The sequence below is a fragment of the Manis javanica genome, chromosome 14 (assembly GCF_040802235.1).
Source record: "Manis javanica isolate MJ-LG chromosome 14, MJ_LKY, whole genome shotgun sequence".
NCBI lineage: Eukaryota > Metazoa > Chordata > Mammalia > Pholidota > Manidae > Manis > Manis javanica.
The window spans coordinates 82,444,564-82,462,615 of NC_133169.1; the positions used below are offsets into that span (position 1 = coordinate 82,444,564).

General features: G+C 38.3%; 1 protein-coding gene across 1 annotated transcript in view; it reads right to left on the reverse strand.

Annotated features, from left to right (window-relative positions):
* Window positions 1–4,636: 4,636 nt before the first annotated feature.
* Window positions 4,637–18,052, reverse strand: part of SAR1B (secretion associated Ras related GTPase 1B) — a 30,063-nt gene continuing 16,647 nt past the window's right edge. Inside the window, exons 3-7 of the mRNA XM_017647379.3 lie at window positions 17,213–17,332; window positions 13,459–13,524; window positions 11,843–11,946; window positions 10,707–10,838; window positions 4,637–9,534 (exon numbers count right to left, since the gene is read on the reverse strand). Of these exons, the coding sequence (XP_017502868.1) occupies window positions 9,418–9,534; window positions 10,707–10,838; window positions 11,843–11,946; window positions 13,459–13,524; window positions 17,213–17,332 (539 nt within the window). The 3' untranslated portion in view covers window positions 4,637–9,417. The remainder of the gene's footprint in view (window positions 9,535–10,706; window positions 10,839–11,842; window positions 11,947–13,458; window positions 13,525–17,212; window positions 17,333–18,052) is intronic.

Genomic DNA, 18,052 nt, shown 5'->3' on the forward strand with positions numbered 1-18,052 from the left:
ATCTCCTGAGCCAAAGATCAAGTCCAGTCCAATGTTCACTGGGTAGCCTTGGGCAATTTGATGAGTTATGTTAGCTGCCCACCTGATTTTCCAGCTCAGGCCTTTCTTAGAGCTTCAGGATGCCAAGTATCTCTCTACTTCTACCACCTTTCTTCTGATTGACAGATGGGACCACAGGCCCCCCCACAGTGTTCAGGAAAAGCCACCCCAGGTAAGAGGTTTGCAGAGAGCTCAGAGAGGCGACACGTACAGGCTCAGCTCCCCGTCTCCCAGCAGCACCCCAGTGTCAGGCTTCAGTCAGGTGTTTTGTAAGTGGCAATACCTGCTGGTGCAACAGCCTCAGCTTGTTTTAGTTTCACCTCAAACCAGCATCTTCCCTGCTGTGAGCACCACAGATTCTGATGTGCAAGCTTGGTGGTCAGTGCAGCATTTCTAGAGAACCCACGTCCATCCGGATGGACCCGCCTTCACACAGCAGGTCCTGACCCTGACCTGATGGCCCCATGAGCAGACTACCCTGGCGGATCACTCGCTCCTACCTTGGGTTGGGAATTGTAGTCATCCGTCATAAAAGGTTGGCTGGGAATCAGTGTTAGAAATAACCTTCTCATTACAGGTGAGAAACAGGTTGAAAGATGGGAAAAGGGCAGCCCTGCCCTCCTGCTGCCTCCTCTGTTCGGGTCCCACGCTCTGGCTTTCCCCCCACGCTTGCCTCCTTCTGCCACATTCTCCACAGTCCTCTCTGGGAATGAGCTCTCCCAGCCCCCAAACCACAATGTGCCCTTTGCTGCCATGCCTTTGTCTGCAGGCCCATCTCCTTGAAATATCCGCTTTCCTCACTTGACCCATTTGTACTTCTTCAAGATTCAGCTCTGGTACCCGCTTTCTAGAAAGCTCCTCAATGGTGTTTGGGAGCCTTTTCCTGTTGCCTCCCCTGGTGCCTTGGGTCAACCTGTGTCCATTTTTCATTTTGAGGTGCTAGCTCCCACTGGGCATGTGTCAAGGAAAAGCCTGATGCCTGGCCGACTGAAGGAAAGGCAGAGAGGTGAGGTGGACAAGCCTGAATCCAGCCCAGCACGGTGCTAAGTACCTTATGGATGATTTTCCATAAGGCTTTGAGAGAGAGAGAGAGAGAGAATAAAAGGTAACCTGGTGAGGAGGGGCCCTGCCCCCTATTATGCCCAGCTCAGCTCTAGCACATGGAATGGTGGGCAAAGGCTGCCCAGTCAGCAGGGAGTCAGATTGAAGCCCTGAGAATCCAACAGGAGCCTGACTGCCGCCCAACTGCCACCCGACGACCAGAGGGCTGATGATTCTGAGCCTGGCCCCGAGGAGAAGCTGGGGTGGAGAAAAACTCAGACTGTTTTCTAGCTTCGTGGCCCTGCCATCAGCTGCCAGGCAGACAGCAAAGAAAGCACCGCATGGTTTCCTCCAGGAGCTGTCAGATGGTGTCCCATGCGATGAAGCCCCTAGTTACAAACAAGCTCCCAACGACTGCGCCTCTCCGGGACCCAGACCAGGGCGAGCGCGCTCCAGGTCTGCCCTTTACCCAAAGAGCGGCTCTCAGCTGTTCAGTTCTCAAAAGTGAAGGCCCTGGAATAGAGGAAAGTCAACTCGCTTTTCTCCAGACCACGATCAGTCTGGTTTGGTTTCCCAACCAGGAGGTGGGTCTAAAGAGACTTCAACCCAAACCTGAGGGCTAGTCTGGTGCTATATTTTGGTAATATTTGTAATTTCTCTAGTTTCTGAGATGTTGCTAATCCCAGATGAAAAGGGACTATATTTCACTGTTGAATTTCACATGCAGTTCCTTTTAGCTCAAGAAAGCAGTGAACAAAAATCTCCACTTTGACCCCCAAGCATTTCTCTCCCTGTCTACCTGTACCTCATCTCCAATTATGTCTTCCCCTCCTTTACTTTCAAGAGCCATGAAACACGTCACACGCAAAGCTTTTTGACTGGAGGAACGTGTTACCCATTAACCCAAACCCTTCCAATACAATTGAGTTAGAAAGTTCTTCAGTTTCTTTCAACAACATTATCAGCCTGTTTGTCCTGGCACCTTGCCATTGCTGGACTCGTAGTGACTTTAATACACATTTAAATTGCTCATCATAATGACTCAAGCCAAAATCCACATTCCAAAGCAAGGCTTACTTTGTTTACTAAATAATAGCCAGAAAACTACTGAGCCTGGGTGTCTAATTTTAAATAAATCAATTTAAAAGGCTTTGTAAATGTAAGCCCACACCTTTGTCAATAAACAGAATCCCTAGTTGAACCCTATATAAGGGACAGAGCAGAATCAGGGCCTGTGTTAGGACCTTCGTTTTGCTTTAGAACTTTTGTTTGTAATTATCAGGTTTCTAGGGTGTTGTTCTTACCTTTCAATTGGGAGGACGGTGGCCACCACCCATAGGGCTTCATTTACACTACATTCCGAGGGAACTTCCTTATTCCCAACCGGTGCCGGTCACACTCTACAGGGCGCTCACTCGCGTTGCTTGTTCCTCTGGTACAAACATCAGATAGCCTATCTGAAGATTATGCAGCTAAATTCAAGATATAGTGGAATTAATTTTCTTAGCATTTGTCACTTTAATGTACTCACTATTTCTATCTGCTTGTTAGTCTCAATTCAACAAATAACTTGAGTCCATATGAGGTGGGGCAGGGACATGGGACAAGCATCATGATTAATTTTTCCTGCCTATGATGAAAAATGCCAAGATATGAATCATATACTAAGAACAGGAGGGAATCCATCTTAAGGCTAAGATTCCATTTTAAAAATGAGGGAGTTAGGAGGTAAGATTCCTAACACACATTTTATAGTAATCAGCCAATAACTGACCCTATCTTAAGGCAGGGCAAGCAGTCCTAAATAATATGTCCCCACTACTTGAGGGTAACAACTATCTTGGAGAAGAATAGGATCAAGTAATTCCTTGTCTTAAGTTTATCTACAGAATATCTAGAGGATTGACTACAGATGGTGACATAATGTCTCTCACTGGAGACAGACATCCTGAGACCACATGTCAAGCCTACTGACCCACCCCCACCCTGTCTTATGCCCCACTCGTGAGTCTTAAAAGACAGAATCCTAAGCCTTGGAGAGTGCCTCCTGAGGCTGCCTGCACTCCCCTTTCTTTGAGTGTGTAGTTTGCCTTAAATACAGCCTTTTTGCTGCCCAATTTACTGTGTTTTGTCTCTTTGCTCTTCCAGTAGTGTCTTTGTTACTTTGCTATTTCATTCAGTTTTCTAGACTTGGACAAGTCTTCATTCTCTCTGTCCTACTTCAGACAAGTAGGGAAGGACTAACTGAGATCTCTGATTCGGGTCTGCCTGGGTGACCCGGACAGGACTGCAGCTGTATGATAATGATCGCGCTCTTTGGTAGCCTGCTTGAGAATCTCCTTTCTTTGCCTTTGGGAAGTTCTCAGAACATACTCTCACTCCATATGCAGTGCCCTGCAGCTCTCTCAAATCCTGGGCTGGTAGGGGCTTAGTTCCCACACCGTGCAGATTCAGGCGGACACTGGACACCAGGTGCCCCTGGCTTTAGGAGCTGGCAAGGGATCGGCCTTATGTTGAACAGGAGTTCAGTGAGCTTCCCTCCCCTCCCTCTATTCTTCCTTGCTCTCTGCTGCCTGCACGGCTGCTGCCATTCCCTACTCTCACTTTAATGAATTTCTTCCTTCCCTATACTTGTCTGACTTGTTTGAGAATTCTTTCTCAATCAGAGGCAGGAACCCTCTCCTGTCAGGTTGAAGCTTCACGAAGTGTGCAGGGAGAGGCCTCCCCAGACACAGCTGCCCTGCAACGCACAGGTAAATCTCTATTTGGAGGACCCAATTTTTAAAAAATTGAAGTATCATTGATACACACTCTTATATTAGTTTCAAATATACAACACAGTAGTTCAACAGTTACCCATATTATTAAACTCTCACTCCCCACTAGTGCAGTTACTATCTGTGGTGGACCCAATTTTAACAGAATCTCGGTCATGGTAAAAGAGCCAGCCCATAGCTTGTCATTCCGCGCACTGTTAGCGGGAAGGTTAAAGGCAGGATCGAAGCCTCAGAGGCAGCTTGGTGATCCTTACCAGAATCATTTTCTTCTTCACTGATTTGCCAGTGATCAAATTAGTGTCATTAGCATTTAATATTATTATATCACTGTTTCTCCTAAATGAAACATCCTCACGCTCTAGCATCAGAGAAACCTGAAAAACTTGTTAAAGATTCAGATTCCTGTTTTCCACCCCTACTCTAGGTGGACAAAATCACAGTATTTGGTGGGATTTTTGTGTGTGTGCTTTACTTCAGGCTCCCCAGGAAATTCTAATGCACACTAAAGCCAGAGAACCAACTGGTTCTCTTTTCTGCCTGTTCCGGTTGCCTTATTTTTCACATTTTAGCTAAGTCAGCATTGTAGAAGTCCTACTTCAGATTGCCTATAAATTTTTCAGTCTTCCAAGGCAAATTAGATATTGGTACTTATGCAAAGGTTCCTTGGAATCTTTGTACAAAAGGAATATTATTATCTTTGTAATTTCAAAGTCCAAGAAATTTCTAATGAGCAAAGTTGAAAACTGCATTTGGATGATAAAAATGGAACTCAACACTAGTTTTTCAAAGAACAGGTTAGCATTTTATTTTTCTCTTCCTGACACTCAAATTCATATGAGGTGAAGATAACAGAACATAATCAAAATAACATACAAACACAATTTAAGAACATTTAACCATCTATTATAGCTATTCTTTGTAAAATACATAAAGGTAAACAGAAACATCTTCATATAAATTATGCTTAACAATCTGAATACACTGTGAAACAATTGTTGAACTTCACACTGAGATGCTAGTGCAAGCAATGGAGTACAAAAGTGCAAACAAGGTGAGCGATGAAAACTTATCACCACCTTACCACTTCAACAGACTCTGCATTCAGCCGAACACTGGAGGCCTTGCTATAGAAAACACTTTGATCATTGTTAAAACACCTTGACTCTGTTCGCCCTGAGTGCGCTGGCCTCAGTACGGCAGCTGCTCAGGAGTCCAGGTTAGCAGCGGCCCCAGGGGACACAGCAGCCCACGCGGAGGCGGCCATTCGGATGTGAATCTTTACACTTGATGATGAAAACAATTCCAGAGACAACTTATATGTCAAAAACTGTAGAACTGTCATTCCCACTTTACTCCAAAATATTTAAAACTAGAATTAAATCTACCCTTCCCTCTGCTCCATCTCAAACACATGCTGAAGAAAAATTCATCCACTCCAGTGTAGCTTTCCCCAAAATAATTCTGCATGAAATCACTCAAAAGCCCTTTCCATTTCTGCCCTAAAATCTATTTGGGGTGGGGGAGGTGGTAATCCCGAAGCAAAATTTACTTTGGTGTGTTCACTTTACTTTGACTACTTTGGGTTCAGGTCAAAGCCCTGAACGATCAATTTGTGGTAATACATTAGCCATTTAATGTTCTAAACTATGAGGACACAAATTGACTGGTTCTAATCTACATCTTCAGTAGACTCTGTTACTGAACAAAGCCCTTCATACTTGAGAATCGTTTCATCCAGGTGTGGTGAGGGATGTTGGTGGGGAGGAGAGAGGGAGTTTGGGGGTGGTTGCAGGGTTCAGAAATGGAAACACGGTCTTAACAAAATCCCAATTACTTTAAACAGAGGCACAGCCCCCATATGCCAGGAGTTTGTTCTATTCTTTCTTTTCTTTTTGGTTAAAAGAGCACTAATTTGCATTTCAAAAAGAGAAGCACAATGATAGAAATGACCAGAAGTATCAAAACGTAGCTCTGACTATTCAGACCTCACTTTCTGAACTCTTATATATTTATAGCAAGAAAATTAAAGGTTTATGTAAAAGCTTGAATTCCCTATTGATTTTGCATTAAGGACTTTATATTTGCTAATCTCTATTTTCTCATGTTTTCTTGGAGATTTTTTGAAGTTTTACCAACTTTTACACATGTTTAAAATGATCCAAACAATATACTCTAAATAAAAGAAACACAAGATATTTTGAGAGACTTCCCTGCATATAAACTATTCTCAGTGTACTCTGGTCAAAATTTATTTGGCAATAAATTCTTGCAAACTTCAGTTATGTAAATGACTAACAAGACTGAAACACCACATTGAGTCACATACCAAATAACCTTTCTTTCAAAACTCTTAAGTCATGTCAACTAGAACTATACTGTTTGTTTGTTTTTTTTAACTATACTGTAAGTGTTTTTAATCATGGGACTTGTAAAAATGCTTGCTTTTGAATGCGGTTGATTAAATAATTCTGCAGAAGGCAAGAAACAGTATTATCACAACCATTACCCTATTTTAATAATTCACAAGTAGTGTATGTGCTCAAAGCACTATATTGAGAAGTGTGAGCCAGTTGAAACTAAGGAAAAGAGACAATGTTCTTTCTGCTTGTAATTGTAAGTCACACTAAATTTGCATATATACACAGGCACACAAAACTAAACTTTAGATCTATGTGGGCAATATCTGAATTGTACATCTTTGGCACTCAAAGATACTGTCAACTAAGCCAATGGTGAGGAATATTTTTTCATACATTTTAGTAAATGTCTATGCACTAACTTTTAAAAATGCTATTATCTCCATTCTAAAAATTCACTGACATAAAGACAAACTGGAATCTATCAATGTAACCAGTTAACCAAAAGTATAATTAACAGCAGTAAATGAAGCAGGTGTGGGGTAAGAATCTCTTTAAAAATATAAAAATGGGCTGAGACATTTTATTTTTAAGAGTTTTGGACTTAAGATTTTAAAACATTTTTTCAACAGTGCCTGATTTATATGGAATCCAATCTCAACTTGTATAGAACAGTGTATAATGCCATTTTCCCACCTTACAGTGGGAGGTACAGGCTAACTGGTGAGCCCAATACTACCGCCTTCTTGAAATACACACCACGGGTGCACATACTCCACTGCCACATACGAAGCGTATGTCTTCCTCGTGTGCTTCTACTCTGTCTTGCCATTCTCTTAATCTGCTTCTCTTGGAGAGGAGCAGTGACTTAGTGCATGTGCCCTGCAGGCTCCTGGAGCTGGATGGTAAGCCTGAGGGCTGCAGGACTCTGCAGGCCCAGCTCCCTGGACCCGAGAGGGAAGCCGGTTGCTGTGAAGGGCAGCTTCATTTCTAAAGGTTCAGGCTATAAGAATCCTACATCGTTGGAAAGATACCCACAATTTAGGTGTGGTCCACAAAGCCTTTGTTTCTTTGATTTGAGTGTCAGAACTAGAATGAAAATTCTGGAGCGAGATATTTTGTACCAGAGAACAGTTTTCCTCTAGAGAAACCAGAAAGCTTTTTCCTTTTTATCAACTTATGACAAATAATTAACTTTACAAGTATCCCAATAATACTAGGAAATACTTTAAGAAAGGCATATCTATGTAGGTAATGAAGACAGGTATCAGTGGGAGGCAGCTAAAAGTAAGGCTTAGTTCTGTTTAGTCAGGACATTAGAAGTACTTTACACATATCTAGCAGAATAAACAAGCTGAAATATATCACTTCCTATTTTTCCCGTGGTACTACTGATGTTTCTAAGCAGGGAAGAAGCTCTTTTATTTTCATTTAGAAGGAAGCTGAAAGTGAAATGGGAGAGCCAAGTAACTAAAACCAAATGTCATGTTGAAATGACCTTGGTGGTACAGCTACCTGGCAATTCCTTCCAGTACCTACTCCTCAATCCTAACCTGCCTCACAGTACATTACTGATGACAGAAAGAACTATTATAACTCTGACTTGGACAACAGCTAGAGAGAACACTAATCCTGCTATTAAAATTATTCTTGATGAAATTACAGCAATCTATTCTCAATAGAATTGGTTAAATATACTATAAAATCTTAGAATATAACCAAAAGAGAAATCCTAAGCTTGAAAGCCTTTAAAAATACCTATTTGGCACTTAACTTTCACTTATTTTATTAATTATGGAAATCTCAGACATATGGGGGAAAAACCTAATTTCTTAGGATAAAGAAATTCTAGGATAAAGAATGTCATTAATAACTCTATGAATGAAGCTTGCAAACCCTATCACACAGCATTTTATCTAAAAACAAAAGCCTTTGTACTACAGAGTAAAAGCTAGTTGAGAGCATGTAGGATAAAGAAAATTAAATACAAGGATGCATTTTCTTTCTACCAAGAAATAAATTACACCGAAGAATGCAAAAACACTATAGGATAGGAGCAGAATCCGCACACATCTCAGAGACAACTGAAGCAGACGGGCTTTCTTTTTCCTCACATATGCAGGCCTCCACAGTGAGACTGTGCACACGACCCTACTTGCTGATTGCCCTGGAAGTGCCACTAAGTATAGGGACTGGGGAGGACCTCAAAATGTGGAGAGATTGGTTCTCGTCACTACTTCTGATAGAGGCACGGATTATAAAACCTGGCACCAACAAGATCTGAGCACTTCAGAATTAGATGATTAGAATGGAGTTATAGGGCCTATCAAATCAAAACTTGATCTTGTGTTGTACCAGAAGATGTACTTTTCTTCAGAAAGTCAATCCCACAGGGACTAGGACATGAACCCCCAACAGCACTGATAATGGTAGTGTTACTGATAAAAATACACAATTCAGAAATAAATGTGACATAAGGTGCAACCAAATGCAGCTTGTCTCCTGGTAAACGCAAAAGTCTCTAGGGACTTAAACATTATTCTAAATAATCTCAAGCAATGTCCTTCTGCAACAACCCTTCATTTGTATACTACTAAATACTCAAAATTTCAGAGCACACTAGCTAGATAAGACACATTTAAGTGAAACATTTGCCCAACAAGGATGCCAAACATTAGGGTTTGTTTTATTGCATGACGTTTGCATTAGAAAAAATATTATTGAAAACTGTAAGGCATCATGCAATCATCCATAAGCTAATTATTAACTGTACCCTTAAGCTAGGTGGACATATAATCTAAAATTTAAAAACTAGTTCCAAAAAAGTACATAAAAATTTAACATGATGAACTTTTAAATATGGTTTGTATTTATAGTTTCATGTTGTTAAAAATTGCTTAAAATGTACTGCTGGAAAGTTGTTTTTTATAAATGCACTAGCGGGTAATGTCAGATTAGAAATTGTAAAAACTAATTATTTTAATTATTTTTATGGAATTAGAAAGCAAACATTGTGATATTCAAACTTTCTTGAAACAGTTTTCAATTCTCACTCAAATTAAGTTGATATAATATAATATTAACAATCTAAAAAACATTTGTTTTCTAACCAACAAGTCTATTGAATTCAAGTTATGCACGTTGAGTGATCAAATCTCTGAGGCGGCCTGAATGGTGAGCCCTAGAGCCGATGCTGGTTGGTGTTAATCAACGTACTGTGCCATCCAGCGGAAGCCTTCTCCATAACCTTGTCTTTTGAGCACACTGCACATGAAAACTTCTAAGGGTCGAGCATTCAGTTCTTTCAGAGATACATTGCCCTAGAAGGGAAGATAGACATTATGTTGCATGACCCCTTTATGAAAAAAAAGCTCCATTCCAAGTAGAATTGCACCTCACACATCTTAGAACAAAGGGTGACTGATCAAGTCATGGCTGTTTAGCACGAGGTGCCCTAAACACATAGGAAGCACCCTTTTCTCACGCTGCTTTCGGATGGGATGTCCACTCAGAGGGGAAGAGATGAATTTGGGAGGCACATGAGAATGAATATAATTGTTGACTTAGAAAAACCATAAGTTACCCAAACTGGCTTCATTAATATTAAAGACAAACATAGTCTGAGTAGGTTTATGACTAACCACGTTGTTTCATAAAATTAAGACGGAGTTGACATTTTAAAAAGTCGACACAGAAAACAGACTAAAGTCTACCTTGTCTAACCTGAGAGTCTTCTTTCACAGGCTGCAGTTACTTCTCTACTCTGGAAGGGTATGTAAACCAAGGAAATTTTATTTGTAAACCCTAGGATTTTTCAATACTAGGGTTCCTCCCCCAACCAAATCCTAGTAAAAAATGAATGCAAAAATAATGCATCTTAACATCATAAAGTTTATGCTCAGAAAACCCCAAACACTCATGTCCAACTTTTGTATTTTAATTTTATCTCTGGTGAATTAAGGGTTTAAATACCAAGCTGGGGGCCTAAATATACTACTGGTATGCTTAAACATTCAAGTATATTATTTGGTGGCTAATTCTGAAAATTTATGGTAAATAAAACTTAGAAAGTTTTCATGTAGTTTCCCATAAGCATGAGCTTTGATATTTTTGTTACCAGCAAGGAAAGGTTTCATTCAGTGGTAGAAAGAAAACAAATAAGGACATTAAAAAAGACCCAAATGTATAAAAGATAGTTTTCAAGAAAAAAACACAACACAAAACAATAATGGGCACATGTAGCTGGACAATAGTAATTTAAAAAGACACTTGGTTGTATACTTGAAACTAATAAAATGTTATATGTTAATAATACATCAATTAAAAAGAAAAAAAAGCCAGACTATACCAACTGGACTAATAAACACGATTACCGTTAGGGCTAGTACTGGAATAAACTACTTCAGAAAATGAAAATAAGTAAATACAAGAAAAAGATATTTGTGTTCTTGACTGAAATATTCACACTTGTCAAAGTAAATTATTTTTTTACCTTTCCTGTTGTCTGACCATATAAACCAAACATCTCTCGTAACCTCTCTTCACTGATGGCTTCAGGTCTGTCGATCTTGTTCCCAAGGATCAGTATGGGCACATTGGCAATGGTCTCATCTGTCATTAGTGACTGGGAAAAATGAAAACAAAACAAAACACAAGACAAGATGTTGATATGAAACCACCTGAAGGGCTCATTCTGACATGACACCAAATGGGTATCAAGGACTCCTTCTCTCCTATCACGTTAACTTTGCTTTCTTTGGCAAAATTTTCCTACATTTTAAAGTGAGCTCAATGAACCCATAAGCTCATTTCTTCTTCTGTAAATGCTCACTCTGTGAATCAGTGACACACACTGACTAGAACTAACACTGTGAAGGTGGGCGGGCTTGGTTTCATTTCTAGTAATGCTGCTTCTGAATTATGAGATTTTGATGCTTCGCTGAAGTTTAAAGAGAATTTAGAATAGTAGCACCTACCTTAGGGAGCTGATTTCAGAATTAAATGAGGTAAGATACACAGTGCCTGGCATAAAGTAGGAGTTCAGGAATTCCCTGAAATGTGTTTCATGACCACAGAACCTACCTGGACTTTTCCACATGAACAAGTATTTGCCTGCTCTGGGAGATGTATGGCCAGGCCAACCTGAGGTCAAATCATGGACCTGCTTTCTCTTTGTCCCAGATCTAGCACTGGCTTTGCCTGCTGCTTCTGAGCCCCTTTACGAAGAAGCATCTGACCTAAGAGAGGGGAGACAGGGTGGCTACACATGGCCCTGCTCACTCCTGGGAGTGAGGACAAAGATAGCATGTCATACCATTTCCAGGTTTGGGCCAACTCCTGCAGAGACTAGCATCCTAGGGACTCAAGACCAAGTCACCCCAGGAATGTCACAGATGTGAGCTCAAGTCTTCAGGAAGCAAAGTATGTGTTCGTACTTCCTCAACAGCTACAATTATGCCAAGCTACTCCCTCTGCATTCTAAGCAGAGTGATCACTGAGCTTCACAAATTGCCAGGAGTTACATCAGAGACTGCAGAAAAGCTGCACTATGATACCTAAATCTCCAACCTATTTCTTCAGGCTTACCAGAGTGATTCAATAATGTTTAATTTTAATTATTTAACTTACATCAAGTTCTTCTTTTGATTCTAACAGCCTTTCATAGTCTGCACAATCCACCAGAAATACAATGCCATTGATAGCAGGAAGGTAGTTTTTCCACACTCTTCGAGCTAACAAAAATAATCAGGAGTTAGATTTTATTTGCTGATCAAACCTAGAAGATGGTTTTATGGAAGAGTCCAATAGGGTATTCAAGTGTTATTATCCCTTAGCTGATGCTACTTCATTAAATACTTAAGTTAACCTTTCGTCAATATAATGTGCGAAAATCTTTCCAGAAGACCAAAGAAGGTATTTCAGGCTTTCCTTGATTGTGGACAAGTCAAATACTTTACTCTGCCCTAATTTTCCCATGTTAGAAGTAAAGTACTTGCTACCAATGAACAATGATACAATATTAAGTTCGCTGGAGGACCATTACTATTTTATTATATGTAGTATTCATTTTTTGACATTTCTAGTTTATCAGTTTTTTGCCAGTGATAAATTTGAAGTCAACAACAAAAGGAAATTAGTATAGTGTACAGACTTAAAATAATACAAGCAAAGCAAACTGTTCTATTTGTAACAGAAATTAACTAAAGTCTATGAAACCATTAGGGTAATTTTTCCATGACATTATTTTATAAAAGAGAAAACAGTTTTGGGGGTACCCTGGGGGAAATAACTTTCTTTTCCAACTTCAGTTTTGTGACATATCTTAAAAACAATATAGAAACAAAGTCTCAGGCAAACTCCATTAGGTTGTAATTCTAATCATTATATTTCATAGTCCATAAATATACTTTATCTATATTTCAAACAATTTTTACATGTTTCAAATACATTTAAGGCACTTAAAGTCTTCCCAACAATTTGTTATATGAGGTTTTTAGAATGCCCACCAATTTTGTAATATATATTATTTATCAGTTACTATGTGCTGGATACTGCAAAATCCTTCTAGGAATATAAAAAATGAAGGATTTTAGTCCTAGGAAGTTTAATAGAGGAGATAACAGGCTTTCCAAACTTGCAGACATGTACACAAATGCACTAAGTGTGACGGGGCTCCCCAACTGGAAATGGCTTCTCCGAGGAGGCAGCAGCAGTGATAATGGCCCTGAAGGTGGGTTACTCCTGTGCAGACAGGGACAGTTCGAACCAAAGCACAGAGGAGAGAGAACACCAAGAGGGTTTGGTTGGTGTTCAGAGAATGGGAAGGAGAATAAGGGGAAATAATCAAAAAGTAAACCTGAATTAGATTCCCAAAATCCCAAGTGCCAGGTCAAGTTTGGCCTTTATTTTGTAGGTTAGCCATTGAAGTTGTTGCATAAGCAGCAGTAGATATTCATAGCATGATAATGACAGTAAGTGAAAGGTGGACTGGAGCAGACAGAGAATGGAGGCTAAATTCTACTTACATGTTTCACCACCAAAAGCAATTCAGGCTTAAACTGACCAGGAGTATCATGAAAATCACCCTTGCTTTTAAAGCATCCATCTAGGGTAATAATTCCTAAATTTTAAATCTACTCTGGCCTTCCTTGAATAGAATGAGATTTCATGCACTGGAACATACTGGTCACATTTTTGTTAAATTAAAATACAATAAAGCAACTGTAAGAGTAACAGAATCTTACCTTGAACATGACCACCCAGATCAAAAGTTGTAAAGGTCATGCCAGCAATGGTTAGTTCTTCTGAAGCTAAATAACAGTACAAGGTATTTTTACAACATGAAATCAGAAATCCCTTCATAGTATATATTGCTACTAAATGTTTTATTAATTGCAAACAAAGTCAACTCAAACATTTAGGAACTAATAAAGGAATTTTGTTGTGATTAGATATACTTCAGTTCATATGGGCAACTTAACACAAGTAATGATGATACTCAATTCTATTATCCACCACCCACCACAAACCCAACATTTATTTTTCCTTCTTTATTTCTCCTGGTAAAAATGATAATCTATTCAGATAGTTACTGCTGTGAATTCAAGTAACTGTTCCAATCTAGTAATCTTTTCTGTAAAACATCTTAAATGATACAAGTGAAATAGTAACTTTTTCTCATGGCTGTCACATTTCACAGGTGACAATATTTAATGACAAATACAATAAAAATTTTTGGTCATTACTTCTTCAGGTATTTTCTCTGCTTCCTCCTTTCCTCTTCTGGAACCTTAAAGGTTTGCTAGACTGCTTGATATTGACCCCACCAGTCACCAAGGCACTCTTTGTTCTTTGTTCATTTTTTTAAAGTTATTTTTCTCTTTATGCTTAATTTTATATAGTTTGTATTGTGTTGACTTCAAGTTCACTGTTCTTTCCTTCTGCAGTACTAGCACTCTCTAATTTGCTGGTAATTCTATCCAGTGAAAATTTCATTTCAGGTAATGTATTTTTCATTTCTTGAAGGTGCACTTAGTTCTGACTTATATCTTCCATTTCTTTCATAACATTCATGTTTTCCTTATATTTTTGAGCACATTCATAATAACTGTTTTAATGTCCTTATTTGTTAATTCCATCATCTTTGTCACTTTTGGATCTGTTTCTACTGATTTTCTCCTGGTTATGGATCCAGATTTCCTGCTTCTTTGTATTTGTACTAATTTTTGACAGGGTGCTGGATTTTGTTGGATTCTCATGAAAAAAGCTGGATTTTGTTCTGGCAGGCAGTTAAACTGCTTGCAGACCAATTTTAAAGTTTCGTTAGGGCAGATCTAAAGTAGTCTTTATTTTGGGACTATTCAAGCCCCATTACTAAGGTATGATCCTTTTGGCATCTCTATTGAATGCCCTGTATATTCAACAAGGTGTATCCATCTGGCTGGCGGGAGTATGAATGATTTCCAGTCACATGTGCACTCTGGGAATTATTTGGCCAACAGCTCTGCTTGCTGTAACTCTTCTTTCTCCAGAAATTGTGCTTTGACTGGCCATGTGGATTTTACCCTATGCATGCAAAGACTGGTGCCACTGCTTTTACTCCTAGGACTTAGAACAATGTTTGACTTAAGGTAGGTGCTCAATATTTGTGAGTAAAAGAGAGGAACATCAAAAATTTAGCCATGAACATTTCTGGAGCTCTTCCTCTGCAAAGCTCCTTCCTCTCTGCTAGTCGCCCAGCATATTCTAGTCACTTAAGGACCCCCAAATTCTGGTTTCTGTCTCCTCAACCTAGCCATACTACTGGGTTATGTTTGGGTTTCCTCTCCCTGTACCATGGTCTGAAAATTATCTCCTGTGAATAAAGAAAGGGTTTGTTTGCTTTTTCTCAGGAATCATAGTCCTGTGCTAACTATTGCTCAATATCTGAAAACAGTTGCAGTATGTTTTTGTCCAGTTTTCTGGTTGTTCATACAGTGGGAGGTTAATGCCAGACTGTCGCTCACTCATGGCCCAAGTGGAGGTCCCCTACAATTAAACAAGGAAAGGTTCAGTGTAATTGTTAATTATTCAGTATAACTGCCGTGGCCCCATAGCTTATCTTGTTAAAAAATTCTGTATGTAGAGTGCCAAATGAATGAATAATTAATGCAATTTGTGTTTAAGTGTATCCCTTTCCATACGTAAAACACAAAACTTGGGTGTGATTGGCAAACTACCTCTATGGTTACAATTCCCAGAACACTCTCTGCTTTATAAAAGAAGTCCCAATTTTATTAGTGAAGATACAGAACACTGTTAACATCCCAAGAAGCCCTCTTGCCCCTGCCCAGTCAATCCCCGCCTCCATTCCCAGAAGCAACCACTGATCTGAATTCTATTACCACAGGTTAGCTTGCCTGTTCTAGATTTTCATATAAATGGTATCATACAATTTATAACTTTTTGTGACTTGCTTCATCCATGCAATATAATATGCATTGTATGTATCAGTAGTTCATTCCTCTTTCTTGTTGAGTAGAATTCCATTGTTTATCCATTCTTTTTTTGACAGACATCTGAGCTGTTTCCAGTTTTTGGCTATTACAAATAAAGCTCGTGCAAACATTCTTGTACAAGGATTTTGGTGAATGTGTTTCATTTCTCCTGGATAAATACCTAGCAGTGGAATTGTCAGATCATAGGTAAATATATGTTACCTTTTTCACATATGCTTCTGATTAATTGAAAAATGTAAATTGAATGAATGTGAGCTGCAAGAAGGTTGAGGTAGCAATTGTTTTGTGCCACTGCTTTTACGCCTAGTACTTAGAACAATGTCTGACATAAAGTAGGTGCTCAATATTTGTGAGTAAAAGAGAGGAACATCAAAAAATTAAAAAATGACTTACACCTAATATAATGCCATTCTATAGTCTCTTTCAATTCTGTTTTTGCAGACAATTTTATATACTTAATCTCACATGACCATTTTTTTTAATAGTATTGTTCTTGTATCAGAATCTTATTTGTCAAGCCTCACTCTTTTCTCCTAATACAAAAAAGAATTTATCAATTTTGTGAAATTTTCCTTTTCCAACTTCACTTACTAACATTTTATAGATAAAATGGTATTTTTTTGTTCTCCTTCCTTATTGAGTATTTACTATATTTACTAAATAGCTATTACATGATCTACTTTTTGTTCAGTTCTCAATTTTATACTCATTATTAAGGCCACACTTTATTTCATAATCAATCTGTGGAGTAGCTCATCTTTAAATTCTGTGTCTACTTGATTCATAGTCTTTTCAACAGTAAAAGTAAGGTCACAGCTATTTGTAAGTTAGGCCTCTGTTTCTAATAATTTTGTTACTTTACTTTCTCAAACAGTACCAATTACATAATACATATAGGATGGAATGTATGTGGTGTCCACCAGGTAGTTTTCCTTAAAGAATGCACAGTAAATTATTTTTCGAGTTGTTTTAAAACTTCCAATAAATGTATCAACACATGCCCTGCTTTTGGAATAGTTCCATGGTCTTTATATTAGATATCCTTGAGGCTGTTAATACTAGGCAAATAACTGGTTATAAATTGAGAGTTACTAGCAAAGTATAAGACTATAATCTGTCCACTAAATAATGATTAAAATAGTACAGTTTTCAAATTTGAAATTTAACTTATTTAAACAGGGTAAAGGAGACTATTTACAACCTAAGCAATGTATGGTTGGATAGACCTCAATCATGTGATAATCCCTGAGACAATAACTTTTTAATCCCTCTAGCTAGATGGGGGTGACTAACTGATAAGATTATTTCAATATCTAAATATACTCCCTGGGAGTTGGGTAACTTATTACTTACTGTACTATGTTAAGAATAGGTTAAATCACCTGATCATAATTTATCCATACACAAAAAAACAAAACACCCAAAACAAAAATTTTTAGTTAGCACCTATGAATTGGTATCACTGGACAAAGTAATCCATTGCACAGAGGAATATACTTACTGGGATGTAACGTGGGGACATGTTGTCCAAGTCTGTCATCTTTTAGCATGTGTAGCAATGTCGTTTTTCCTGCATTATCCAATCCAAGAAATACCAATTTACCGGTTTTCTTATATAATCCTGCAGAGTAGTAGCTATGATTAATCAAAGTAATACCTGACACAGTTATTCAAATAAAATGGCTTTAAATAAAAGTATAATACTTATAGCTTAGTTATTGAGATGTTTTCCTAATTACTCTAGAATTCTGATAAACAACTATTAACTTTTTACACTTTTAAGATTTTATATTGGCCTGAACAAGCATAGATTTCTAATCTATTTTTAGTTTTGAAAAGCTATTTTAAATCTATTATGATTGGGGAATTCCAGTCATAATAAAATTAAACGTTGCTCCAATCAATGAATGTGTGTTATGTAAACTTATCTGCAATGCCAAAATGTCAATTTCCTTAATAATTTAGTGGTAAATATTTGTGTCCTTGACTACTGAAACACTCACGAAATACTTGACCTCATGTATTTATGAAGCTAGAGCAAAAGATAAACTGAAGAGATTTTTCATGGATGAAAATAAATATTATTTGGCAATAAAAATTATGGTGAGTTTTTTCAGTAAAAAGATTTTAGTTCATTGTCAAATCATCCCTGAAAATAAGGTTAAACTATTCACAGGATTGCATAACTAAGCAACAACAACAAAAAACTCCAAGCAAATAATTTTAGATACATCAACCACATACTACTAGATCAAAGCTAGAGAGAAAAAGAGAACATTGACCAATTTATAGTAGACTGGCATTTACTGCAGAATTACATATTGACCTTTTTTTTTAAAGA